The sequence below is a fragment of the Strix aluco genome, chromosome 3 (genome assembly GCF_031877795.1).
Source record: "Strix aluco isolate bStrAlu1 chromosome 3, bStrAlu1.hap1, whole genome shotgun sequence".
Classification (NCBI taxonomy): Eukaryota; Metazoa; Chordata; class Aves; order Strigiformes; family Strigidae; genus Strix; species Strix aluco.
In genome coordinates, this window is record NC_133933.1 from 74,404,963 (window position 1) to 74,432,728 (window position 27,766).

The 27,766-nt window shown below is 37.3% G+C and overlaps 1 protein-coding gene across 6 annotated transcripts in view; it reads left to right on the plus strand.

The window, feature by feature from the left end:
• Positions 1–27,766, plus strand: part of TRDN (triadin) — a 244,571-nt gene that overhangs the window by 166,498 nt on the left and 50,307 nt on the right. For all 6 annotated transcript variants that reach the window (XM_074819208.1, XM_074819204.1, XM_074819207.1 and 3 more), the window contains 8 exons: positions 3,945–3,992; positions 6,767–6,790; positions 9,606–9,656; positions 10,158–10,208; positions 15,409–15,459; positions 17,255–17,305; positions 17,976–18,026; positions 27,642–27,671. In XM_074819208.1, the coding sequence (XP_074675309.1) occupies positions 3,945–3,992; positions 6,767–6,790; positions 9,606–9,656; positions 10,158–10,208; positions 15,409–15,459; positions 17,255–17,305; positions 17,976–18,026; positions 27,642–27,671 (357 nt within the window). The remainder of the gene's footprint in view (positions 1–3,944; positions 3,993–6,766; positions 6,791–9,605; positions 9,657–10,157; positions 10,209–15,408; positions 15,460–17,254; positions 17,306–17,975; positions 18,027–27,641; positions 27,672–27,766) is intronic.

Genomic DNA, 27,766 nt, shown 5'->3' on the forward strand with positions numbered 1-27,766 from the left:
ACTTCATCTATTTATTTTAAACTATAATTTACTGAAAATATAGATCCCTGACAATTTTCTACTTTTACCTTTATGTGCATTTTTCTATTTTGTATTATCTCAGTCAGGGTTTTCTAGTGGTTTTGATTTGGTTTTCAGCGGGGTTGTTGTTGATTATTGTTTTTAAACGCCTGATGTTCTTCTACTGAGGAGAAAATTATAATACATTATAATACAGCTGTGTTAAGCCATATAAATAAAACATCAGCTTTTCAAATTTGGAACATCTGTAATGGGACCGTTTTTTACAAAGAGGTCATCTTTCAGGCAGCCACTCAGAAGTGGCAAGAACTTTGAAAATGCTCAGTGGAAGGGATGAAATCTTGAACTACTCGGAAAACTTTTTCTGTTCCAATAGAAACAAAACAATACCTTCTTTGGAGTCTTATTCCAAACACCGACTCTATATGTGCAGGCTTTCTGTTTATACAGACTGTTAAAGTTACACCTATTACCTTGATGATAAAAGTCTTCTCAGCATCATTCAAAGTAGCTCACACCTCCCTTCCCAAAAGGGGATGAGGAATGGGGGTTGTGGTCAGTTCATCACATGTTGTCTCTGCTGCTCCTTCCTCCCCAGGGGGAGGACTCCTCACACTCTTTCCCTATTCCAGTGTGGGGTCCCTCCCACGGGAGACAGTCCTCCATGAAATTCTGCAATGTGAGTCCTTCCCACAGGCTGCAGTTCTTCATGAACTGCTCCACTGTGGGTCCCTTCCACGGGGTGCAGTCCTTCAGGAACAGACTGCTCCAGCGTGGATCCCCCATAGGGTCACAAGTCCTGCCAGCAAACCTGCTCCAGTGTGGGCTCCTCTCTTCATGGGGCCACAGGTCCTGACAGGAACCTGCTCCAGCGTGGGCTTCCCACAGGGTCACGGCCTCCTTTGGGCACATCCACCTGCTCCATCATGGGGTCCTCCACAGGCTGCAGGTGGAGATCTGCTCTACCGCTAACCTCCATGGGCTGCAGGGGCACAGCCTGCCTCACCATGGTCTGCACCACAGGCTGCAGAGGAATCTCTGCTCCAGTGCCTGGAGCACCTCCTTCCCCGCCTTCTTCACTGACCTTGGTGTCTGCAGAGTTGTTTAACATATTCTCACTCCTCTCTCCTAGCTACAGTTGCACAGGTTTTCTTCCTCCTTCTTAAATATGTTATCACAAAGGCTCTACCACCATCACTGATGGGCTCGGTCTTGGCCAGTGGTGGATCCATCTTGGACACAGCTGGCATTGGCTCTATGGGACACAGGGGAAGTTTCTAGCAGGTTCTCACAGAAGCCACTCCTGTAGTTCCCCCTCTTGCCACACAAACCAGATACAGATAGCAAATATACTATGAATTATATTAGTTCTTATTTTTAAATAGTGGCCTCAATGCTTCTCAAGGATGGCTGGTTCCTTCATCATAATTGCACTTGTGGTCTACCACCACATGAATTTGATGTCTCTAAATACCTGATCTCAGAAAGCTGTATTACTCTTCTAGCCTGCAGTTCAGGATCCAGAAAATACTTGTATTTTTTTATTCCATCAGTATTCTTGTTTTCAGAAATTAAACAAACCAAAACTGTGTCAGTTTTAGCTAAAAAGGATAAACATGCTTTGGAGAAAACAACAGTCCTCAATAATTCATTTTAATCTTATCATAGCTGCTTTTGCAGCAGATGGTAAAAATACGTTTTGGAATGCATATGGGACGGGTTTCTGGTGCCCCTTTTCATATCCTTTTTTCCATACTAAAATAAGCTTATTCTTCAAGACGTTGACCACTTTAGTAAGATTTTCAGCAGCATTGTGATATTGGTTTGCTCAGTGGCAGGGCTCAATGTCCAGATTCATCTAGGCATGTAGGTGTCTAGTTTATTGCTGATTCAAGTATCCCTGCTGATGTGGGCCTTAGTAACATGAATGTTAATAGCAGAGATCTACAATAACTATTAAGGGACTTTGCTCCTTCATGGCTTTCTCTGTGTCCAGTAACATCAATGCAAAGTTAGGTACTTGGATAGAAACAGAGTACTCACTCTTTTTTATTTTCTCATGCATCCAGTCAGTCATCCTTTCAGCCTAGACTTGATTTTCAGGCAAACAGATTATCTGAGGTAACTGAGGTGCAGAGGTGCAATATTTCACTTATTTTCATGGAGTTTGCTCACAAACACCTGCTCACCCCACAACATCCTGGGGTAAACAAGAGCAAGTGGCAAGGGAGTGATTGGGGTGTGTGAGTTGGTCCATCCCACTCAACGTGAAGCAGTTCATCTGTCCATATCTGACATTTCACCAAATCTCAGCAAGCTTTCCTGCTGGGAACAGAAGATCCTTCTTTTGGCCTCCAGCCCACTTGCAGACATTGCAGACAGGCCATAGCTTACTAACTGAGCTGGCCTGCTTGGGCCATCATGCCTAGCAGCTTCAGAGGGACCACCAGGGCATTCCTCCAACAGCAGCAAGCACCCCTGGAGGCAATTCATAGGTCCTTTGAATTCCCTGAATTTCTCAGCACAAATAATGATAATACATGATCCTCAGTATTTATCTTAACTCTAAAAGCCAAGCTCTTAATTTTCAACTGTGATTTGCTGTAATAAAACTGTGTTGAAAATATTTCTGTGTTTGACAGGTTGAAATAACAAGCTGAGGGGATGTTATGTGCTGATAATTCTGTAGCTGCAAAGACGTTTCTATACTTATCAGATATAAATTAATTTTCACCATCCATTTTACATCCTGCCATTTATGTTGATTATTTATTCTTTGCACTACTTTTAAACAAGGCAATGATAGTGAAGCTTATTTTCTTAATGTCACATTTTTTGTCTCAAACACTGTAAGAGAATACCTTTTTAAATTAAAGCAATGCTTCTCATTGAGCTTAATAGTTATAAATTACGGCTACAAAAGCTTGGTTTTACTAAAGTGAAGCGTTGGCAGTGCCATTTAGAGCTAAACAAATATGTTTACATATTTGCAAGACTTAACCCTGAATAATTAAATGAGAAAAAAATATATGTTGTCCTAAATATATTCAGTAATCTACAGGAAATCTTGTACATTGCCAAACCTGCCATGTAAATTGTCAGAAACTATGGATACCCATATTTATGTAAGTTTCCTAAGAGAGCAAATTCTGAAGGGATTCCTTCCTGCACCTCCTCCTCTTAGATCATTTAATCCTTGGTGTGGACAAATAATCTCTGTCTCTTGTCTCTCAAGCTGTGCAAATCAATTTAGGAACTGTGCAAGCTAGAGCGTGCGAGTAATCAGTTGGATACGTCCAGACATCCTGACCTGGGCTGTTGTACCTGCTTCCCCTGGCATCGGTAAAGGTCTAGCAGCCCTGCCTCACAAGTGGTCTGGTTCCCTCTTCTCTCTTGCATGCAGAAATCACAGCATTCACAAGGACCAAGTTAGGTGTCTGTAACATACAGTCTGGCTGTGGAACACTATCCTCACTGAGACAAACTACATGCTTAAAATTAAGAATACGGGGAAGTATTCTGCTGTGCCAGGGATGCAGAGTGGAGGTTTCTGCTGATGCAAACAGAAAACCACGCTTGCCTGGGGAACCTTCACATAGCTGGGCAAAGGAGAGACCTGCTTGCTTTGCTCTCTCCTCTGTTATGTGACTGCAGTTTAGCCTGTGTTCCACCTGAGATCTAGAAGACAATGATGCTCTTCATTTTCTGAAAGAAAAATGTTCCCTGTTTGTTTTTCCTCTTTTCTTTTTAAGATAGTTAAAAATAGTTATGTAGTCATTCATCAGGGGAGAAAAGGTATCTCATTGTTGCAAATCTTTGAAGTCATTTGCCTCAAAGTAATCTGTAAGCATTTAAGAAAAGCTTTCTGTTGGAGCAACACTTCTGACTAGAAATCTTACTTAAACCTTATCTTTATTTTGCAGCAGTACCTGAAAAGAAGGAAGAAAAAGCAACGAAGGCAGCAGCACAAGGTAAAAAGAAAACAAAGCATGTTGGCATTATCTCTCTTAAAGACAATGGCACAGAAACAATAAACCTCAGATTCAGACAACTGGATGACAGCAACCTTTAAATCCATTGCTCTGCTAGTATTTGTCAGGGCTCTGCTGTGTTTATCAGAGCAACAGGAAATTTCCACTGGGAAACTGGTTTTGTCCCACTTTCACAAAACTGCAACCTCCACAGAAAGCTTCAGGTGAATAGGTCATGCACTTCAGTTTAAAGGTCCTGTGCTGGGACTTTGTGTCCCACAGGTCTTGCAAGAGGCTTCCTGCCCCTGCAGCCTCGGCAGGGATCAGGCTTTACTATTCATTCTTAGAGAGTGACTTGCAGTGAGGTAAAGTGGCAGAGTCCCTCTAAAGTCAGATGAGCTGACTTTGTTATCCCAAATGAAACATTAGCCTCATGAAGTCACAAAGGTCCACCACAGAGAAACTCAAAAGCTTTTGAGGTTTTTTTGAGGCTAAAACAAAACTCAAACCACTGAGTGATGGTGGTGAACATAAAAAGAAAAGGATTGGAGCCCTAAAGCAGCTAGATAAAGATATGCCTTTTCCCATTATATACACATATTTATTGTTATTGTTGTTTTCAGCATTATATCCTGCATACTTGCTTCTTGTACACTTGTTAAAAGCAATCCATAATTTTTTAGGTTAGTATGGTAAGGAGCAAAGTAGTAAAATGCTGTCATAAATACCCAAAGCTTATCAGCCCTTGTTGCCTTTGCATGATACACATTGTTATCTACTGTGTTTTGTTACTGTCTACCAAGGTGATTTTTGTATTTACTCATGCTCAAATGGGCAATTAGAGCCCTCAGCATTTTCAGTCTTACCATATTGGAGTTTTTCCAAACTTGCCAATAACCTTTAGAATAAGGTATAAAACAAATTTACTAAGGTAGCTTTGAACAGTAGAGCTATTATCCCTTTCTTTTCTCCAGTTTCTCAGCTTCAGCTTTACTCAGCATTACTCAAGCCAGTGCAGGCACCCTGCAACAGCTGTCAGCTGCTTGTTAGTTGTCATGGAAAATGTTATAATTAGGTGGGCCTTGGCCTAGATTTCAGTCATTGTTAGTATGGGTACCTCCACACTATTTCCTATTGCCATACAAGTGCTTCCTCAGCCATCTGCACTGCTTCCCCTCTGTTTGGCTATCTCATGCAGCAATGAGGTGGTGTTTGCTGTAAGATTTGTCCCTTCTACAACGTGCCACCATCAGATGGGACTTCATCTGCAAAATATTTTAATTGTGCCATAAAGAGCACAGACTGAGCAGTACAAACCATAGTTTCACATGGCTGGTGTTGAGCAGTTGAGCAGGGATTTCTAAACCCTTGGTTGTGATACCCAGGGGGCTCAAAAGGGGGACAAACTGTTTCCCATGACAGCAGTCAGCAGCAGCAGTACTATCTCCCCATGCCAGCAGCCATCTAGCTTCTGCAAGTCAGAGGGGTAAGAACAACATGTAATGTCTATCACAACTACTTCTGCAGCTACTTCCATGCACTGGCAGCAGTTCAGTTCCTCTGCTGCACAGAAGCGAACATAAACACTTTCAGACAGCAGTTGCCTCTGCTCCTCATTTCTGCACCCTATATGTATGGAGATACTGCCAACACATTGCTCACTCAAAGACAAATGAGCCAAAAAAACTTTCAGGAATTTTTTTTAATATTAGCATGTACTTCTATTTCTCATGGAAGAATAAAATGTAAAGTGATGGAAGCAGCTCTGAGTTATGTTTTGAGTGAAGAGAAAACTACCTAATTCACTGATTCCAGGTATCTGGAAGATATGAGGAGAAGTGAGGACTCTTTTTCTTAATCAGGAAAGTATGAATACACCAGGAAATAGTTTTTTTCAACCAGGGGATTTTTGAGCCTTTTAGACTGAGAAATGAAATCATTTGCTCTGCTAGCTATTGTACGCCAGGATACATGTCAAAAACAAGGATTCAGACCTGGTCAAAATTAGGATTTGCAGTTTGGAAAACACTAAATATAAGGAGACTTGCAGGAAAATCTGGAGTGTTGTCAGCTCTATTTGTTTAGCAAAAGGACATAGCTTCATTGTTTCAAAGCTGAAGGTTTTAGCGATCAAATATGCTGTTGTAGCTTTGCCCTCAAATCCCTAAAGTCTAGAAATGGTCTAAAAGGTTGTAGCAACATTTCAGTTCACTGATCTTCTATTAGTAATAAAACCAAGTTGCATGTAATATTTTTAACTGTTAAAAGGAGAGCAAGAAGGCAGAGAACTGCCAGAAGCATCTCAAAAAAGACAGTGCTTTAACTCTTTGACCTATGTGTTTGAAAAATTACATGAGCAAGTGTCAGATGGTTGCCACAGAGTTACTGCCTGTTATTAAAGCAACTGAGAATTAATACTTAAAAGAAATGAGGAAAAGGCAAAGATGTTTTCTTGTGATATCCAGTAGTATTAAGAAAGGAGTTAATTACCATCAGTTAAAGCAGGTCATATGAGACGGGTTTATTTATGCTCTTATTGCACGTCTGCAAGGTACTAGGTTGGAACCATGAACTTTTTTCACATACACTGTCAAGCAACAATGGAGTGGAAATCACTTTCAAGGTATATTTAAGCACTTAGGGAAAACATATATTTAAATACATTTTCATTAGCTGACTGTATTAGAAATAATTTTCTATGTGAACATCTATTCTAATATTTCCTTTTTCTTTTCTCTTTTCACTTTTGCTTCCCTTCTCTTCTCTTTCCTCAGATAAACCGAAGACAAAACAAGGAAGTAAGCTATAGTTTTACATATTGCTTCTCCCTATAACTGATAAAGCAATGTCAGATCTATAAATGAAAAATAATGTATAAAAACTCCTGCTGTTAGTCAGAATTGCAGATTATGGTTGATTAGACAGGCTAGAACTGATACAACAGAGCTGATAATAGTGATAATGGATATGTTGAGAATTTCTAGTCTGTTTAAACCAAATAAGTTTCATCCCAATACTTTAAATGCTTGCTTGACAAAAGGAAGAGACTTGTGCAATGCTAGCACAAAGTTTTATAAAGTTTATATTTATTATTTTACACAAAAAATTCTTCTCTCCACACGTGCTAGGCTCACTACAGGTCTCAGTTATATATTCTGATGTCAATATGAGCTTAACACTGCTAATTAATACAGAGCAAGTAACACAAGTCTCTTGTCATGGGATTTGCATTACAGGTTGTCATTTTGCCAAGTTATGGCAGACTGTCTAACAGACCTCAGTACATTCAGTCCTACAGAATATGGCCAGTGTTTATTTACAGTTTGATTTCCTATTTCCAGGGCAGTCCTGGGTAATTTTTTAAGTTCTTCAGCAGCATGTGTGTCACGTGCCACACCATCCTAAAAACCATTTTTTCTCCTGGAGACAACTATCTCTTAAGAACCTTCCCAAAGCTTTCCTTGTTTAGGAATCACATGAGATTCAAGCTTTGTCAGTAATGACTTAAGCTTTCAGTTCAGAATTTTTTAATGTGGTGGTTTTTTTTTTCAAAATGTATCATTGATGTGACATCTTCTGTAACAGTTTGGGTAACTGTGTTGTTAATAATGGAAGTGCACAACAACTTTAAGTTCTTACAGGCAGGCTCCTGAAAAGAAAGGGTTAATATTGTGCATTAAATGATTTATTTTGGTAAAGGCATAATAGTGTAGTATTTAGGTGCGTTACTTGTGTTCTTGTATTAATCACAGAATCTTTATTTGGATTGTGAATCACAGAAAAAAAAAAAAAAAAGAGGGAAAGGTCTGTGTCTTCCATTCTCCTCTTTTTTGTAGAGACCATTGCAGCAAACATGGAATCTCTCTTGGGAATTTTTCATAACTCATAAGCACAGAGGACAAGTTTTTCAGTCTTCTAACTGAGTTTAATTTCTGTTACCACAGTTTTCTATCATTAATATTTAAAAATTGGCGTTGACTTTTTATTAGGACTATTAGAGATACTTAGTTCCACTGTATATGCTTCACAGACATCTGCAGTAAGGTAATTGTCCAGCTTTTCACTTTCGAAATTAGTGACTGAATCATACACTGGTAAGTACAAAACCTGAAGGTAGAAGCAGAAGATCAGGGGTAGTTTCTGAAGCAGATGTCTGGGATGTAGTAAGGATGGAAAGAGACAGCTTTATTACATAAAATTACACTTTTGACCTTGTTCAAGAAATTCCTTTCCCAAGTCTTCTCCTTTAAAAATTATATCATCTGGAAGCACAATCTAGAAGGAGAAAAATAACGAGACATTTATGCCTTGATGTCAGCCCCAACAGAACAGAAGTTTCAATGTCAACCGTAAATTACGTTTTTCTACCTGATGGTTACTTCTACCATAAACAAAATTTTATTATTTCTGGATTCCTTCAATTCAGATTCCCCATGAACTCAATTTGTCTTACACAAAGCTGAATACTAAATTGTGAACAAGAAGCTTTATTGATACCATGATAAAATACTATTGGACACTTTCCATGTTTTTATAACAAAGTGACAATTTGTAAATTCTGTGTGCTTAAGGCAGTAAACAATTATCACTGCAGCTACCCACTGTAGTTACAAGTTTCATATCTATCTGCTAAACACAACCTCCTCCTCATTAGGAGTCTTATCATTTTATCCTATGTGTAGAAACCAAGGTCTTCTAACAGAGTTCTTTAAGACCTTCTGGCACTGAATTTCCGCCAAGTTTCTCAACAGAAAGAATTTTTTACTTCATATCTGATGGAGAACATTGTTTGGGATTTTTTTTCCCAGATTACATGTGACCAGTAGTCAGATAGTTAAAACACTCACTTAACATGCAAGAATTCAAAATCCAAGTTTCCTTTCTTTCTGACTAGCCTATTTTGGGACAGTCTCATCTGTCTTTTTAATGTTGGTGGGAAAAGCTTTGGAGATCTTGGTTTCATCAGCCCAGAATGATGATCTCACATTTTGTCTGAAACAGAATTCTTGTTTCCTGTCTGGTTCAAATTTTTTCTTATGCCTTTTACAGGGGACTGTCCTTCCTCGTACAGTATCCATCAAGGATGGTGTGGCCTAGCCATCTTCACTACTTGTCTGTAGGCAAAATAAAAAGAACTCTTCATCCTCCTATTTGTCACTATTTTATTGCTATCTCAGTTTGATACACATCTGACCCTTAGAAAAGAATAGTTTCAATAAGGACACACCTGGATTGCCCAGCAAGAATAGGCAATCCCAGATGAGGGAAGTAGACCACAGGCAACACTGATGAGTCAAAATTAGTCAGTTTTGTCCTTCCTGGTTAAGAAAGTTGAAAAAGTATCCTTATCCCATATTAAGTTGAAGCTTGCAAATTTTATAAGTTTCATAGTTATATCAATAAAACACTTTCTGGACTGAACTCTCTGAATAGAAACAGGTGAATTTCATACAACTCTTCCAATCACTCCGTTTTTTATTATTTCTTCCAATATACAGTTATAGTCTCTCATATGATCTAGGTGCTTCATTCTCTCTTATGATTAAATCTCATAGTTTCACTCAGTTATGGCTTCTGACTGTCACTTTATCAGTGTGAATACTTCTTTTACAGATCCTGGAAAAGAGAAAGAATTGAAATCTCCAGCTGCTCCAAAAGATAAAGGTAACACAGCAGGACAAAGCTGTATAAAACTCTAAGATATATGTGCATCAAGAAAAAAATCTTTCAGTGCATTGGCCATTTTGTTTTTACAGTATAACTTAGTTAAGAATTTATGAGCATAATACTATTTCAGTAAATTTGTGATAAAACTTAATTGACATTACCTGGTTCAGAAGTGCAAATAGAGCCTTGGTAATATGAAACATCTGTATGAAAACTTAGAAGTCCAAACTCAGAACTTAGGAACACTTGTTAACGTTTGTTATTACAACCTGAAAAGGAAATAAGTTTTGAGTGATCTTTGTTCTTTCTTTACACTTAAGAAAAGTTCATGGTTTCACTTTGTGAACATGCTAAAACTCATGAAAAACAGTTTTGTGCTACACATCTAATTGGTATCATGGCTCAGTTAGAAACCATCAATCAATTCAATCAATTATTATCCCAGAGGTATTAACCTTTTATCACTCTAGCCTGAAGATTAATAAATTATTTTTACAGAACATGCTAAAGAAAAGGAAGGAAAGAATCCTACAGCTTTAAAAGATAAAGGTAAGAATAGACAATACAATATAAAGTTCATTGAAAACCACATAAAGTAGAATGAAGATATTAATTTTAAAATAAACATTATAAATCTTTCCTATTATAAATCTTAACCAATCAACATTTAAGTGGTTAAAATATTCTACAGGATTTATATCATGAAAAAAAAGGGGGGGAAAAGGACATAAATAGAATATGGTGAACCAATTAACACTCAGAAGTCTCAAAATTAATTAAATAAATATCACAAAACCACTCTAAGAAATAGTTAAGAATATTCCTAAGAACTTGTTCTTCTGAACAATGCAAGTGTTTAATAGGAGACAGTTAACAAAGTCTCAACTGAATGCTTGCATAAATCATAAATAAATAGAAATAAAGCAAAATTTATGAACATATGAGTGGGTAATGTGCTTTCTGGACTCTGTAAAGGCTATAGTTAAAAACCCATAGCTTCATCCAGTCAACCACCTGTAACCAGAGTTGGTCTGAATCTTCCTGTTGTTCCTTATTTTTTATCAAACAGTTCCCATGTCTTTTTTAATTTGGTCAGAGTAGATGCTTAGCTCAGCTGAATTTCCTTTCACCCATTATTTTGCTGGGTGCTTTTTACCCATCTTATTGCTTCCCTCCTTTCTAGAGATAGCTGTATTTGAAAGGAGTGATTTATAGATAAGTCCTATTTGACATGTTCTTTAGGTTCTTCAGGATAAAAAGATCTACCATATAGATAGACATATTAATATTTATTCTAAATTATAGTCATTATATGCTATTTCACACAAAGAACTGAATGAAGAGTTTAGTTCAAGCACTATGGAAAGATGAAAAAAAATCTAAAGCAAAAGGAGGAATAATTTCATTGCTAGACATATTTTCAAAATCCTGGAAGCTGTGTTCATTCACTCACTATTGTTTAATTGAACAATTACTAATTAATCACTTCTTTATACGCAAATTAAAATTAAATTATAATAATCTGCAAATCCTGGGGTTCATGTATTGTCTTCTATGTGTATTCTACTCCTAATATACACATGCCCCATTTACATGAGCTTAGTTATAGAACTGTATATCCAAACTCTCCTGGGGTCCCATGGCCCTCTCCACATCCTGCCTATAATCTGTTGTTCCGTGGTGGGGTTGTGCTGAAAAATTAGAAGAGGCACTAGAGTGACAGCTCTGCCCCCTCCTCCTCTGCATGGAGCAGATATGCTCAGCCTGCTGCTCCTTTCAAAGGATTACTGGAGGGGGGGGAAGAAAAAGAAAGACAGGGGAGACCCAAAACAATTTTCTTGTTTGGCAAGAGTTTCTTTAGAACTAATGGAAAGGGGTTTGCCAGCCCTGAACAAACTTCTGTAGCGTGTCCTTCACTGAGTGCTCCCACGGCGCTGCTTTTAATCTCCTGGGCTCATGCTCAATACGTCAGTGACTTCAATCACTAAGTTATTAATAGGTCCTTCTAACATGACAGTGGAGGTTAGACCTTCTCCACCCAGTCTTCAGAAAGGGGCAGGCAGAAATTTATTTTAAACCTCAAGTACAGGCCATGTTATATCACATTTTCTACATTTTAGGGAAACAACGCAAAAATGTCTGAAAAACTTCCAACATACTACTCAAAATGTTACCAACTAGAACTTCACACAACTTTCTTTATGCCATGTAATACAGTCATGCATGCCCAATGCATTACTGCTGCTAACAGCAAGACCTCGACCTACTACTCAATGCTGAATACAGCTGGAATTGCACCACAGGCTCCTGAGCCCCTACAACAACACTGATGTCCAGCCCAGCCGAGCCTGGTCCCTCAGATCCTGAGAGCACTTACTGATGCAGCTATCGCTGATTCCCATAATAGGCCTCAAACTTGCACAGTTCAGTGTCTGTGTCTAAAAATGCAGGTGCTGATTAGCAAGCTGAATAGCTCAGTTCAAAATATATTGGCAGCAAAGACTCTATAGGAGAGCAAATTCCTCCATAGGAGGAACTTATAAAGCTCTATGGGAGAAACCCTTAGAAATCTTGGTGCCTTTCTGGGCTATGTGTTTTCCCTATTGTATTCTGGATTACTCTGCTACAGAAACATATATTTAGCACTAAAAATCCCCCATTTCAGTCACCATATTTGCCCAAACTGTAGATCATAAATTAATCAAAGCCTTATTTGCATGCCGCTCTCCCTTCTCCATCACCTCTTCAAGCCTCCTCAGTGGGCCTCTGTAGAGGTTGACCTGGTTATCGGGGCCTTCTCACTCTTTGCAACTTGGTGTCTTAAAATGTGTTTCTTAAAGTGGATGTTTCTGGCAAATAAAAATATATTGAAGGACACAGGAAAATAAAGACTTTTAAGACTGCATATACATGCTAATTATATATCTTGGAAGTTTGTTACTATTCATGTAAAACCAAATAAAGGAACATTTTTAGATGAAGTGTTAAATACTTGTGATGATTAATGTTTGCCTGGCACCTTATGCAATAAAGGAGGCATCATCATACCTCATTCTGTTTGAAGGATGAGCTAAATTTGGATGAACAAGGATGATGTTCATATGAAAAACCTTATCATAAAGCAGGCTATTTTTCATAAGCTGATGTATAGTGTTTTTATTTAAAGCAGAGACAGGAAAACTAAATCCCTGAATTTACAGTTATAGCTGGGATACTCTATAGATCACAACCTCACAATGTTACCTTACTATTTTATGAGGTGAAGAAAATGTCTTCAGTCTTAGAGTTTAATCTTATTGGCAGTAATTAAATAGAACACTGGAAGAATATACTTTCTATTGTCTTGTGATAAAGAACATTTCAAGACTCCTGAATTTATAACTAGCTTTTCAGCTTTTTCCTGAAGTAAAGAAGAATAAAGAAGCCCGCTTACAATAATGACTATATAAAAGCTGATTTTCTGTTGACATAAGCATATTCAAATAATGTGAGGCCAATGAAACTGTAAGGTATCATTTGCCATGTGTTTTTTTGTTAGATAACTTGCCCAAATAATCAGAGTAGAAGCTCATTCATCCAGAGTCTTGAACAATGGCACTAAAAGCTCATGATATATCATATAAAACTCCTCATTGAATCTTTCTAAAATATTCACTAGAATTGTACTATGCTGAGTTATTAAAGTGACAACATTTGTGCTGTATAGATAATGTAAATTTGCTCTTACCTTGTGTTCCGTGATTTGTTTTCGAAACAAATGCTCTTTTTTCCCTCTTGTTTGCTTTTGCTATGTTTTGGGATATATTTGTATCTTTTCTTATGTCAGTTGTGTATGGATAATAAGCCTATTTATTTTTATGCACAGATTGGTAGGGAAAATATGTCAGTAGTGTGGATTTCTTTCTTGCCATATACATAATGGCACACTGTCATTAAAGAAAAAAATGTGCTGATTTGCACTTGCTATGCAATGCTTGTGCTTCCTTTAAAGTAAAAGTAAAATGAAATAACATCTTGCCTATAGCATTTTTTATCTTAAGTTATAACACTCATTTTTTTTCTTTAAAAGTAGAAAGTTATGTTGTGAAACTCACCTACAGAAAAGTAGTCTCTGTTCAGTTAATATTTCCATCTAATTGTTTGTTGCTGTCATTTGCATGAGAACTAGTTCATTATTCTGAAGAGCTCATATACTGCTGCTGCTTTGTCTTTCTATACCATCTTTCTAACCTGATCCAGCTTCACCTTTGGAGTAAGATGCGGACAGAAAGCAGCAAGATGAATGTTGGCTTTAAGCCAATTTTATGTTTTTTCCCTTCTGGGACCAGCAGAAAAGTGGTCAGTCAAGAGCAGAAATTTGAAACTTCTTCAGTGAGTCCTTGTTTAAACACCTGAAGATAAAAACATGCTCCTTGGAAGGGATCTCAGTAGCTTTGACTCAGAGGGTGGGGAAGTCAGTGCACCATGGAAAGTGTCCTGCACTCACATCTGCATCCAAAAGCTGTAAGAGTCAAAAGTATTGAACCTGCTCTAGAAGCTACAAATCGTAGGAGATTCTCAGGGACACCTGCTACATGGATGACAAAAAATCCCTCATGGGCATATGCCACCAAACCCACAAGGCCAAAGGCAATGGTTTGTGCCTGTTGCTGTAACAGTGGCTGGTGATCTTTGACAACACGAAAGTGCATACAGAGTAAAATGGTCAAAGTTGGGTAGCTGTTGTCTCAAGGATTCCTGTATAGTCAACATAGACACTCCTTCTAAAGGGTTTCAGTCTTCACACTAGAAGTATTCTCTCAATCCCCTGAAGGAGTCCACCTGTTGCTATGAAGACCAGGATCCTAATTTAAGTATCTATCCCTGAATAGTGTGATTTCTCCAATGGCTTCAGCCACCCTGGAAGTGAACTTCTTCTGTTGCAACTCACACTTAAAGCCAGATGGATAAGTGGGATCACTTCCTGGTACCATGGCAGCCAGGAGGATGATCAGAGTTAAACTTATTTTCAAAAGGATCTTCTTTTAGCTTGATCTATTTTATTGAAGACTTGGTTAACTTTCATTTGGAATAAATGGCATGTTTTTTCTGGATGCTTAGGTGCTATATCCTGTCAGATGGAGCGCAATTTGGTCTACTCAGCATCCTGCAAGCTGTGATATTCCCTCACTCAAACTACATACATTCGTAACCCTATGAAATTACTTCCTTCACTTTGAAGAAAACTATTTCCTCCTAATATTCCCTGATACGTACACTGAAAGGGTCAAGAGGTTATTGCTTTAAAAAAAAAAAAAAAAAAATTAGTGGTTTATACAATCTAATGTATGTTTTTCCTATGCTTGCTGACCCTGAATGCATGCTCCTTGAAGGAATGAGGCAAAAAATTGTTGTTCAGCCCATCAGAGAAAACAGAATAATCCTTTCTGTCTTCATAAAGTTTTGGATAAGGCCCTAAGAATTTCTAATCCTGTGTCATTACTCGCATTTTGCCCTTCTTTCTGATTTCTCCCTCTGTAAATTCTCTACAAAGTGATCTATAGTAACTTCTACTCTTGCATTTGTTACTAACATTTTTGCACCTAAAAAAATATAAGGTCGTCACTAGAGAGTAAGTAAAAGGTTAAGGTTGCATCCATTTATGTTCACAATTTTAGTCTTAATTTTTAAATATTTATTGTTTTTTCTTTTAAGTGTAGAAGGGCAGTCTTATCTTCTCGGTCTCAAAAACTTAATTATCTCCCCATAGATTCTCTGAAAGGAAAGAATCCCAAGAATCCAGAGGGGTCAAAGGAAAAAGGTAAGTGACAAAGCTAAGAAATTCAGAACTGAGTATCAGAACAGCTATTCAATGCTAGAAACAGGTCTTGAGTAGGAATATACAAGGATGGAAAACCAAACCCATCCTGGTTCATGTTTAGATTATTTTATCCATTATATTGTTTTCAACAACATATGTGCTGTACAGATCCCCAGTAGGGTCCCTAGTAACTACCTGAGCTTCTTTAAAATGCAGAGATTTGAATTTGTGTCCTGGGGGAAATACTAAAATGTATTTTTAAATAACCTTTGGATATTAGCCTGTCAAAACCAAGTTGTCTAAATCCCATAGTGCGGACATTCCTGCAGGGAACTAGACTAAATCTGGTCCATGTGGCTCAAGAATGTGGTTGACTGAGAATGAGACTGGTTGAGGCTACTGAGAGATCCAGGTGTCTGAGGGTGACTAATATAAATCAGGGTTTTTTCCTAATTTGTTAGCAACACGGACACATACATCTCTAGTCTTTTCAGTTGCAGTAGGTTGGCCTGCTAGCTGTGCACACAGAGGTCATGGATTATTTGATAGTGTTTATTTGGAGAAAACCCTATTTGTTGCAGTGTGGCCTGTATGGAACACTAATACAAAGAATTACAGAATTCACAGGCACTGATGACTTTCTGGACGGTACTTAAACAGCTCAAAAATTTAAGGGAAACAGCAAAGGCTAGCAGAACTGTGCATGGTTCCTGAGCTATAAAGGCACATTTGAGGTCCAAACTGTGGCAAAGTCTCATTTTTTTGGAAGCTGGAGACATTCAGTGCAGTCTGGATTATGGCTGGCATAGTGCAGAGTACTGAATATATATACAGCAAAGTGATGTGCTTCTGGAAGGAATGTATTATTCCTTGTGAAAACTCTGGGGAATGAAGCCAGGACACTACTTGGGACTCAGGATTCTCCTCTTTGTCACTGTTGTCAGTCGATGTGTCTCATCTGGGCACCACAAGAAGATCACAGTTTTCCCTTATTTGTGCTTAACCAACTTCTGGATTTTTGTTTGTCCTTGGGTTCTGCTTTGTCAGGTACAAGAAAGAGATAACTGGAATACCAATGTTTTTTCTCATCTCCTTTAATACTTTGTCATATACTGCAGAAAAATTAAAGATACAATTATGTTCTTCGACTATTCATTGTGACATAAAATATATAAATGTACATTCGAAAAATGAGCACTGCTCTTATTTTATACCCAGGTTGCCTGTGATTTTAAAAGGCTATATATATGCAGGAAGTGAAATCCTGTTCACAGGCAATACCCATATGGCCTCTTTGATATTAAAAGAATAATGGAGTTCTGAATGTGTAACCAGTCCTTTTGTCACTCCTGAATAAAGAAAACTCCCACTTACCTTTATCAGCAGCCTCTGTCTTTCAAGACCAGTATTCCTAATGTTTTAATTGTATCAATGTGGATTAATTTTTTATTTGGGTTCAACAAAAGAAAAATCCATTGATGCCAACTGCTCTGCAGAATTGCTTTCCTCTTTGTAAATTATTATTCTTCATTGCCTACTTGAGAGACAGCTTAACAGTTTCCTCAAAATGCAAAGGAACTAATGACATATTGAAGGCTTATTATTTTGCATATCCAAGTCTAAAAGGATGAACAAATGACTTTGTTGTTTTGTCCTGTTCTTTATTTCCGTGCTGTTAAATCCATTTAATTATCGCATCTTTTTTGCTCTCTACATATCAAATTGTTTGACTTGCTTTCTTTTCAAGTGTCACCTTATTTCTCTAACCTGACTTGTGATAAATGTTTCTTTCTAGAGACTGTTAAAAGAAAAGATGTGAAACCCCCAGCAGCCTTAAAGGAAAAGGGTAATGTCTTATCATTATGTGGTTGGGAAAGAACCAGTAGTTCTCCTGAAAGGTTCTGCTGGTACCTCAGTGCAGTTTCGATATATTTTGAACTACAGGCTTTTGGTGAAAAGGAACTAAACCTAACTTCTTCTCACTCAGCAGATCTCATATATTGGATGGAGCAGTGTCTGACATGATTCAGAAATAATAAAATCGTAACTCTTATTGTGGTGTCCTTTAGCCACTGTCTGACCTGCACAGCCAATATTGCAGCAGGAATGATGGTCTGTTCTGAGTAACAAAGCTGTTACTGAATTCACACAACAGGCTGAAACGACAGGCTGCACAGGAATGAGTGCATGGCTTGAACTGCAGAAACTTTGCCAGCTAATTTAGTGGGAATTATTTTCAGTTTGCTTTCAAATCTTAAATTGAGCCTTTTATTGAAGTAAACAGAAATTCTAGTTGTTAACAAATTGAGCCTTTTATTGAAGTAAACAGAAATTCTAGTTGTTAACAAATTGAGCCTTTTATTGAAGTAAACAGAAATTCTAGTTGTTAACACTTCTCTCTCTTGCACATTTGGTTGATCTGGTATTATGCACATTTGTTATAGTACTGATGGGCACAGTGAACACTTCTATTACTAAGTTTCTCCTTATATTTCTGTATTTGATGTCTTTTCCAGACTCTTCAAAAGGAAAAGAAATGAAGACTTCAACTACGACTAAGGAAAAAGGTAACAATCCCAAATTGAGCTGAGCCTTAGCATAAGATTCAGTTGAGAAAATAAATCCTTTGTGCAAACATTCCCAAATGAAATCCTAGTTTCTTCACTTAGCCATCCATAAATATCCTTGAATGGCATTCTTTGCTGCTGGACATTCTTTTTACCTGGCTGATAGATGAGATATACATATGGGGCTATACAAGCAAGTTGTAGCAAAGTTATGAAGACTTATTTTCTTCTTTTTTTAAATTTTGTCTCATTGTTTCTATTTAAATTTGTCATTTCAGTTTGCACTTTTCTTCTATAGCACGTTATTTGACTGTGCTTTGCTCTCTCTTTTTACATTGAAATATCAGCACTAGCTATCGAATAAAAACCAATTATAATTTATAGTACCTCTCAAACACTAGACATTTTTAGGCAGTGATAAAACTATAATTACAATTAACCATATACTTTCAGGTTTATTTATTCATGTCAACTAAATCCAAACAAAACTTAGTTTTATTTTGACACTATTTGCATATTAATTAAATATCACTTGCTCATTAGAAAGCAGTCTCTCAGGTTAAATGTGTAAATAATTTAATATGGATAAGAATATGTAATAACTTGCTAGCTAATAACAGTCATTTGAGCCATGGTAATATAATAGTCAACCTTAAAAACTTCCAGTCCGTTTTGAAAACTGCTTCAAATAATTGAATAATATTACTTCCTATCTTTAGATTTTCCCTAAGGATCACTAGAAATAATGAGGCAATATTTTCTCTGACAAAGCTATAAAAGATAACATCTGCAAGTTTTTATGTGCAGCTCTTTCACATAGTGTATGTAGGTAGTACATAGCAGAACAGTAGAAATCATCTATTACTTTGCACAGTTGTAACACTGAAGCAAAGTGAAGGCTTAAGTGCTACAAAAGGAACTAGGTCTTAAATAGTCTGAAACTCTTTGAAGTAGTCAAAGTAGATGAACTTGGACTCCAGTCCAAGGTCAAGGACATTATAAGAACAGGAATGCATTATTGTACCTTTTCTTTTAGCTACCTTTAGTCAACAGGGAATATTGAAGTGCGTGGGTTTATTTGTATATTGATTATTGGTTTACTACAACTTGGCTTTTTTATTTTGAGCTTCAGGCAAGAAAGGCCTATGGTCTTCCTGCTAGGTTCTCACAAACATATCTCTGAATCATAGGTAGGTTAATGAAGAGTTAAACATTGATTAGACCCTTAAGTGTTTGACTATTAAGCTTCCCATTGACTTTCTTATCTAATTTTTGTCTTTGGTTCTCCATAAATATTTCCGGTTTGAAAATTGATTTATTCAAATTTAAGTGATAATAAAAGTAAAAGACTTTATTACAAAAAATCAAATATTATAAAGAAGTAATACATGTCTGTAAAAGGTTTTTAGCTGCACTTTTAATGAATTACCTTCAGTGAAGTGTCAAACACCCACCCAACTATACAAAATAAAAGTATTTAAGAAGGATTTAATTAACTCAGCCTGATCAGCCAGTGAAACAACTGGTGAATAACAGCTCCTTTCAGGTTCCAAAACTGAGTTTTTTCAAGAAAGGACGTGTTTAATTAGACTTTGTAGAATTTCACTGACTGCACATGAAGTGGTTTATGCTCAGTATATTTGAAAAAGAAACTCAGTACCCAGAAGTGATTAACACTACTATCTATTTTTTTATTATAAAATTAAGTCTTCTTCCCATAGTAGTTGATAGGACACACGCAAGATTTTCCATATATTATAGCAGTAGAAAATATGAGCCATGTTCCCAGTGAACTTTCATATCACACAGACTTTTTCCACATGGGCTAACATTTTAACCTATAGACTAAAACACTTTAAGAGACGTAAAGGATTCTGTGTTGTTGTGTCATCCATCTTGTAGTCTTATAGTTTCCTACTTGTCAAGACACAAGAAGCAAGATCTGAATGTTTAGTGCAGGGTATGCCAAGTTTAACTTCACTGCAGTACAATGTCACATTAGAAACACCTGTGATTATTCTGATAAAGAACAATGTCTTGAATGAAGTCTGAACTAGAACTGATTGTTTTTTATAGGAACAGCAGGATATTTGGATAAGCAATGCCGTAGTGGGGACTAATAGTGCTGAGTCTCCACAGCCTTTACCAGGTTCCCAAATGAGATGAGCACTACTTGCTTCAGTTTTTCCTAGTGGCTTGCATACGGCCTTGCATGTCACCTTTAGATGTACTTGATGCCTTGCACACCTCACTGAGAGCAACTGATATCTCACAGCAGTGAGAACATTTCTCTTTGACTCTAGCAAGCTCTACAAGAACTTAAAATATTTGAACTAGATGCTGTCAGACACATGATCAGGCCAACTGCCTTCTTTGTAAGTCTTGTGTGTCTTAGATCTGTAAAGTGGCTGTTCTGATCATGACTGCAGATCCTTCAAAGCCCCTGGAGCAAGACTGCAAGAGAAAAGTGCACCTTGAGTGGGAATATCTCATGTGTATACATGTGTATAGTAATGCCACCTTAGTGTCTACTATAGGATTCAGTCATTTTCTAGTCACCAAAGTTCATGATACAGCAAACCATATACAAGCTCACTTGGAAGGCAGTTCAGCTCAGTGGCTGCAGGTTTTTAAAAGTTGTTTCTGTCTTTTCTGTTCCATGTGACAGATCTTCAAAAGCCATTTCTTAACTGCTGGGATTCATACAAATGCAGCACTTCTAAAAGCAAATACAACTAACTGAATGACACTGAATATGTATGACAAGACATTGACATTTTGTCAGAAGAGTGTAACCCCAATGCATAAAGTGACTTTAAGCAACCGTGTGGGATGCTGTGCTTCACTAAACCTCTCTTTCTTAACAATGATAAGTGACATGTCACATAGATCAGGCAGTTTGAGAAAAGCCTCTGTAGGGAAAAGTGTTCCAGAAACTTTGTGGCCATCACCCTGTAAAGACGTGCAAAAAGGAGGTCATCTTTATGAGCACCGGTACTTTTTTTAGCCAGCTGAGAGTACACAGGGAGCTTCTTCAATGGACATCTCAGTTTAAACTAGTCAACTTAAAAAACGCCTTGAGAAACAGCAGTGGTTTGATTAGCACTTACCACTTTACAGAGATCTGTCAAATCCAGTGTAAATTGCATTAGTAGAAGTGGCCAGTGTAACCCCTTTGTTAAGACAAATACATTTTTGAAATGTGAAAGTTGAATTCACACAAGCTGGATATAGGATTGCAGTAGACTATCCTGGAAAATAGAGAACCTAAATGAAAGGTAGATATATTAGGTGTATAAAAATTGCAGTATCAGCCTGTTCAAACGGCCCACCCATTACAGTACGTCATTGCTGAACACTGATGATAAGAAATACTTCAAGAAAACATCAGAGCTTTAAAAGTCAGACACTAAGATAATGACAGATATGTAAATACAAAGGCTGAGTTGTAGTGGGAGGTACAAAATTCCCATTGTGAGTCAGCACTTAGCTGTAAAAACTCTTCAATAGACATGAGAAAATAAGAGAAAAAGAACAGAAATATCATACATAATATGAATGAATACTATTTTATAAGAGGAAGGAGATAGAATTTTAATTCCAAAAAACAGTTAATATAAATTAAAGATGAGGCATGTTTTATGCCAAACTATGAAGTGTAACATTGTCCTTATGGTTTGATACTTGATTTTTTTTAAGGAATAAGAAGAAATAAGAAGAAACTGCATATATATGCAGAAATATACATTCAGTAGTCAAAACAGATTTGTAAATGAAAGTATGTCTACTGATACTTAAGGTATATCCTGGAGGCAGGGACAGCTACATGCTTATGTAGATCTCGATAACAGCACTATGTAAAGTCCTCTGAATGCATATATATAACATTTTATTTATACATGCTATGCAATAAAACATAATCGTTGCATAATATTATTGTTTCACATAATATTTAAGATCAGAAACCAGGATTCTCTCTGACTGGGACAATGCACTTCTCAACAGCTGGGCAGAATAAGACTCCCTCTGGTTTATTGCCATTTTATGGTCCAATTGCACTCTATTCTTCACAGACCCAGTGAAAAACTGTCCCTCTCCAAAAACACTCTGTACTTTGGGCACTCCTGAAAAGTGAGATTGACAGAGAGAGATTTGCACCCTCTGATGCAGCAGAGAGATCAGATCCCTGGGTAGCTCTGCCACACTCCTTGGCCTTTTGCGATATTTTCAAACAGAGATTTGTGCCTATCTTTGGGAGTGTGCTTAAATTAATCCTCATACGTTTTAAGTATCAAGTTTCAAGGACTCAGACAGGGATGGGAGAAGTCTGTCTTCTGTTAATAGTCAGTATTTCCTGTTCCTTAGCTGTCGATGAGAGTCTGGACCACACTCCACACACAAAGGGAACTTGCTCAGAAATGTAACCACTCTCTTACCACCTCTATCCAGTGACTTTACAGGGGGCCTGATAACCCATAGAGTGTGAATCCTGATAATCTGAAGCAGAGTTTGCACACTTGTGTCACTTTCATTCTAGACACTGTGCTTGTGTATTCTCATTAAGGCATTGCTGGTAATAAAGAGAAAAACACTGTAAACTTTTGGGGAGGGAGGTTATCTAGTGAGTTAAATTTTTCTTAGTAGGTCTGACAGCTATGTCTTACAAATTAGGACAAAAGGGATAGTCAGGTTATACAGGGGAGTTCAACCACAACATCTTCCTTGCCCATCAATAATAAAATGCATGAAGATAATCTAATAAGAAGTTATTTCTCCTAACCTGTTCATTAAAACCTGGACCAGAGGAGGAAGAGGGCAGGAAAGGTGTTTCCTGCTACTGAATGAGAATCATTCTAAACACAGATACTCCAGGCAATTTAAAGGCTAAATTCTCCTCTCTGTTGCTCTGTAAGGCTGGTTCTTTTAGCTGTGGTTTCTTAACACGATTAAAAATTCTCTTGCCATGGATAAGAGAAATTCCAAATTCAAAAAGACTGGAAGAGAGAGAGAAAATAGCTGTTGGGAAGACCTGAGAGAGAAATATCACTTTATATGGTTCTTAAATATTTTAAAACAGTACCTTCTTCTCAAGCTATGAACAGATGGACAATTTATGGTGAGATGGGCAAAGACAGTATCAGCTTAGCGAATGCCAGCTGCTTTGCTGCAGCTGCCTACATGAGGTGGTTTTCACTTCAGCATAACAGCATGCATATGGACAGTTATCACAGAGTACCTGACATTGAGTCTGCATTTGATCTTGTTTTACCATAACTTACATGCCTATAACCAAAATAAATGTAAGAACTTCCTAGTCAAAACTTCCACCAACTTCAGCCAAATCAGTGACTGTCTGTCTCAAAGTGTGTCAGGGTAAATACAATAGTTTAAATTACTCCAGGGTTATTCAGAGATTTTTAAATCAGTCAGAAAATTGGTGAAATCATAATTAAAATCAGAACAAAAACAAATATCTGAAAAATCACATCACAGAGATCTAATCTACATGGTTTCTGCAAAAGGAAATTATGTCTTAGTAATAAGTGTTTTGAACATCTTGATAAAGTAATAAGCACAGCTTTTATGGGATGGTTTAAATAGGCCTTTGAAAAGTTCCAGTATAGGAAGTACTGCAGAAATGATATAGCTGCTGCCTAAGAGGCACAGTATTGAAGGAAATAAATATCTGATTAGGAAGCAGAGAGTGATTGATTAATTTTTATCTTGCAGCCTGTTTACAGAATAATTGCTTATGATTCCATGTCTGGACTCATGTTATATTCCTTAATTAACAGGAAAAGATAGAAATAGTAATGTAATGAAATTTTCAGATGACATAAAATTAGTTAAAGAATTCAGGATCAGAAGTGGCTGTGATACACTGAATTTACAAGGTGAATGGGCAGCATGATGGCAAAGAAAATTTAGTGTCAGTAAATAGAATGTAATATATACTGGAGCAAAAATATTAAAGAAGAATTTATCTCTAAATTAACTATATAAATTCAGGAAAGGACCTAAGTATTACCGCAGACAAGTCAGTGAAGAACTTTCTTCCATATGCAGATGCATTTGGAAAAAATGCATACAGTGTTTGAAAGACATTGCATAAATCAAAGATGCATCTTATCTGGAGTGTTGTGTTCAAAACTCTTGTGTGATAATGTGGCACTGGAGTGGGATAGGAAAGAGCAACAAAAGTCTCATAGAAAGAGAAATAGGAAAGATTCAGATTACCTTTGAGATTAATTAGTATGATCATGATAAAACTGAAAATCACAAATCTAAGTCGAGGGCTCTTCAAAAACACCATAGAGGAAATGGATATCTATATGGAAATTCAGCTTTCATAGACCCAATGTTCATAATTAATTATTGTAAATTTAGAAAGGCAGTTAAATTTCGTGTCAGGATGGAAACCAATTGCTTGTTATAAGAAAAAAACAGAATTTGTAGAAAAAATCATTCTTTGACAGTATTCTGACTAAATATCTGTTCCTGGCTACTGCTGAGTCATAAAGCTACATGGAACAGACTATTGTTGAGTAGGAAACAGTGTTTTCAAGACTTTTGGTGTTTTCAAGAGATTTTCAAGATTTCAGAAATGTTTCTGTTTTCTGAACAGCTCAGAAAAAAAGTCCCTTAGAACCATCATTACCTATGGGATTCAAGGACTGCTGGTGATCGAGATTCAAGTTTCTGATACAAGTTAAAAGCAATAGAATGACCCCAAACCTGAATTAATTTTTATTCTTCGTGAAAATATTTGCTACATTGACACATTTTGTGACCTTTCCACCACTTGAAACTTATCTTTATTTTCCCAGCCCACCAAAAAATTTTTGAACAAGGTCCGCCATGGTTCATGATGCTTTTTTCCCCTGTTCCCAAAACATAAAAGATGATGGTGCTCACTTCAAGTTTCTGGAGTAGTTGTCAGTCTGGATTCATGATCCCTGAAAATGGGATGTGTATCTATGATAAACATATTTTGCTTTATATCTTATCTATATTAAGTGGAAATGTATGATTGGGTTTGGATAGGTCTGGGAAAGGAAGACTGTGACTTAAGACTGTTAATACAGTCCTCTTTGAACAGGTGTGTAGGTACAAATTCCTAATTCAAGAACTAGATGATACCTCTCATCAGTACAGTGCAAAAAAGCTGGCTTTCTTTCTCCAAATAATCAAGGTAAAAAAGAACACAGCCAAGACATTTCTCATATCTGAGCATCGCATTTTCTAGTTCATCATTCTACTTTATTTCATGTCCTTACCTGCCCAGCTATAATATATTGCTCTCATTTGTTCTCATCAGGTAATCTGGCTTTTTATCAGTGTAGACCAAGATCCTTGGGTAATCTATCCATCTTTTTGCTGCATTTCAGATACGAACACATTGCACAGCTTCTGAAAGAGCAATGTAAAGGATGATATTGGTGTTCTTTTTCATTTATTCCTTGTTAATTTTAATTTTGAATAACAGGATTTGGTCAGAGCAATGCTATTGGCAACAGCAGTCAGAATTGAGGTCTCTTCTGTCTCTTAAGATTTGTTGAGTATTTACAGTACATTCCATCAGAAAAACTGTGGCCAAGGTGAAAATTCAAACAGATGTCACAACAGGATATAATAGCATAACAACAGAAATTAGCTAGCCATAAGTGCAGTGGCAAGCATGGACAGACCTTGCTCTGCCTCTGCTTGCCTCGGGACCAGAAGCATGGTAAGCTGCATCCTGTAACCTGGCAGGACAGAAGTCACGAGCTGCCCAGAAGTGCATTGCATGTTCTCTTATAAATCCTACACAGAGTCTTGATATTTGGGCTTTCTGCTCATTTGGGTGTCCCTCCAACATACTTCAAGTGGCAGTGTAAGTATGCCTTTCGAAAGCCATTGAGGCTTCTATAGCAGCTTCTGGGGGAAAAAATACTAAATCTGCTGTAATGACAGTTTTGTGAAAGATGCACTTCACAGCTCTGATATGCATATCACTTAGGAAAGCAAAGCGATTGCAAAGAAGACCAGATCCTGGAAGCCTTGTGCCTGTTTTTCACTAATTCTAGGCATGAAACCTTTTTTCTACCGCTGGGCACATTTCTGAGATATTAAAAATTTATTTCATTCTGAAAGTAAAGTGAAAGAAAACTTGAAAAATCTTTGAAATCAGAATCTTTTTTTGCTGCAGGTCATTAATTGATAGATAGCATTTCAGTAATTTCAGGTTTAACCTTTTTGGTTTTGATCTTTTATCCAAATGTAATAATGAATGAAATAAAAGGACTTTTCATGTTAAGTGCACTGGAGAGGCAGAGATCAGCACCCAACCCCAAAATGCAAACACCTGAGACTGTGCCTACTCCCTCCTTTGACCTCCTGAGCCTTGATTTCTGTCCTGCACTAGGGCACATTCTCCAAAGGAAAGGCAGAGATCTGCTTCTGCATGTTTCCTTTCCAGTTCCAGAGCCAAATCAGGCTTGTTCATACTGGGAGCCTACTGCTGAACACCCTTTCCTGGGGCAGAAGAGCTCTGAATTTTAATTCCTCTGTCTTCTTTTGCCCACAAATGCTAGCCTAAGGCAGAGTCTTGCTACCACCATTTCTGTCATGTTTCAAAATAAAGTGACATCTGTAACTACATTTTTAGAAGGTTCAGCCCTATAAATGTAGACTGGGAAATGGGTAGCATATGGATTTCAAATGGACTTAAGTACGAGCTTGGGTCAGCTCCATCAGGATTACAGCAGTCATCTGTAAATGCAGGTAACTTTCCCATTTTAGACACCTCAGTCCTTTTAGTAAAATTTTTATATGATTTCACAGTACCTGTTGCAGATACAAGCAATGTTTTATTGGAATACCAGGCTGAGTTTTGGGGGGACTTTTATTCTGTCTCTAGAGTTTGAATACTGGCAACACAGCACGGTTTGCTCTGGGGAACCGATTCCAGGTTGTTTAAACTGGGTTTAAGATTTAAAGCAGTAGTTTCCTTCCAGTCTCTTTTCAGTCTTCTTTCCCACAAAACTCACAATGTAGGATTTGGAGGTGGGATTGCTGCATGATCATACCTTGTAATTCCTTATGTTAGGCAGAGGCTTAGAAACCTGAACATGACTTCAGGTGGTTTTTTGCTTCTTATTTTATGCATGTGTTTAGCACTACAAGCTTTAATAGCAAAAACCCACATATTTCTCTCAAACAGATGATGCTCCATAACCTTTCTCCAGACTCCCTTTACCCCTTCATGCCTTCCCATTCCAGTCTATCTTCCTTCTTTGTTGTTAATTTTAAAATATTAAAAAGTGTGCTTCTATCTCTCAGTATTAGTGTCTGGGAGGAACGATGACTTTGAGACTAAAGTCAAGTGTGAGAATCTAAAAAGATGGAATTTGCTCTCATCAGTAGCAGAGCTGGCTGTCTGTGAAGAAACACTTCATCTTTCTGATCATCAGTTTCTTCATATGGCAAAGAAATCTATTCCTATATTGCATAATATATGTATAGATTGAGATATGTACACAAAAGGCTCATATATAGGTGTCTGAATTATTTTTACTGATATTATGTGTTATTAACTTCGGTTGTGAAAATATAGTATTTTTATTTCTGTTTCAGCTGCGGTGAAAAAGGAGGGGGAGAAGAAAGGTAAATCAATTATTTTCCCTTGACTGAAGTGTCTTTCAGGCTGTGACCACTGTGAGAAATATTTCTTTCAGTGATACAATTGCAATGACACACAC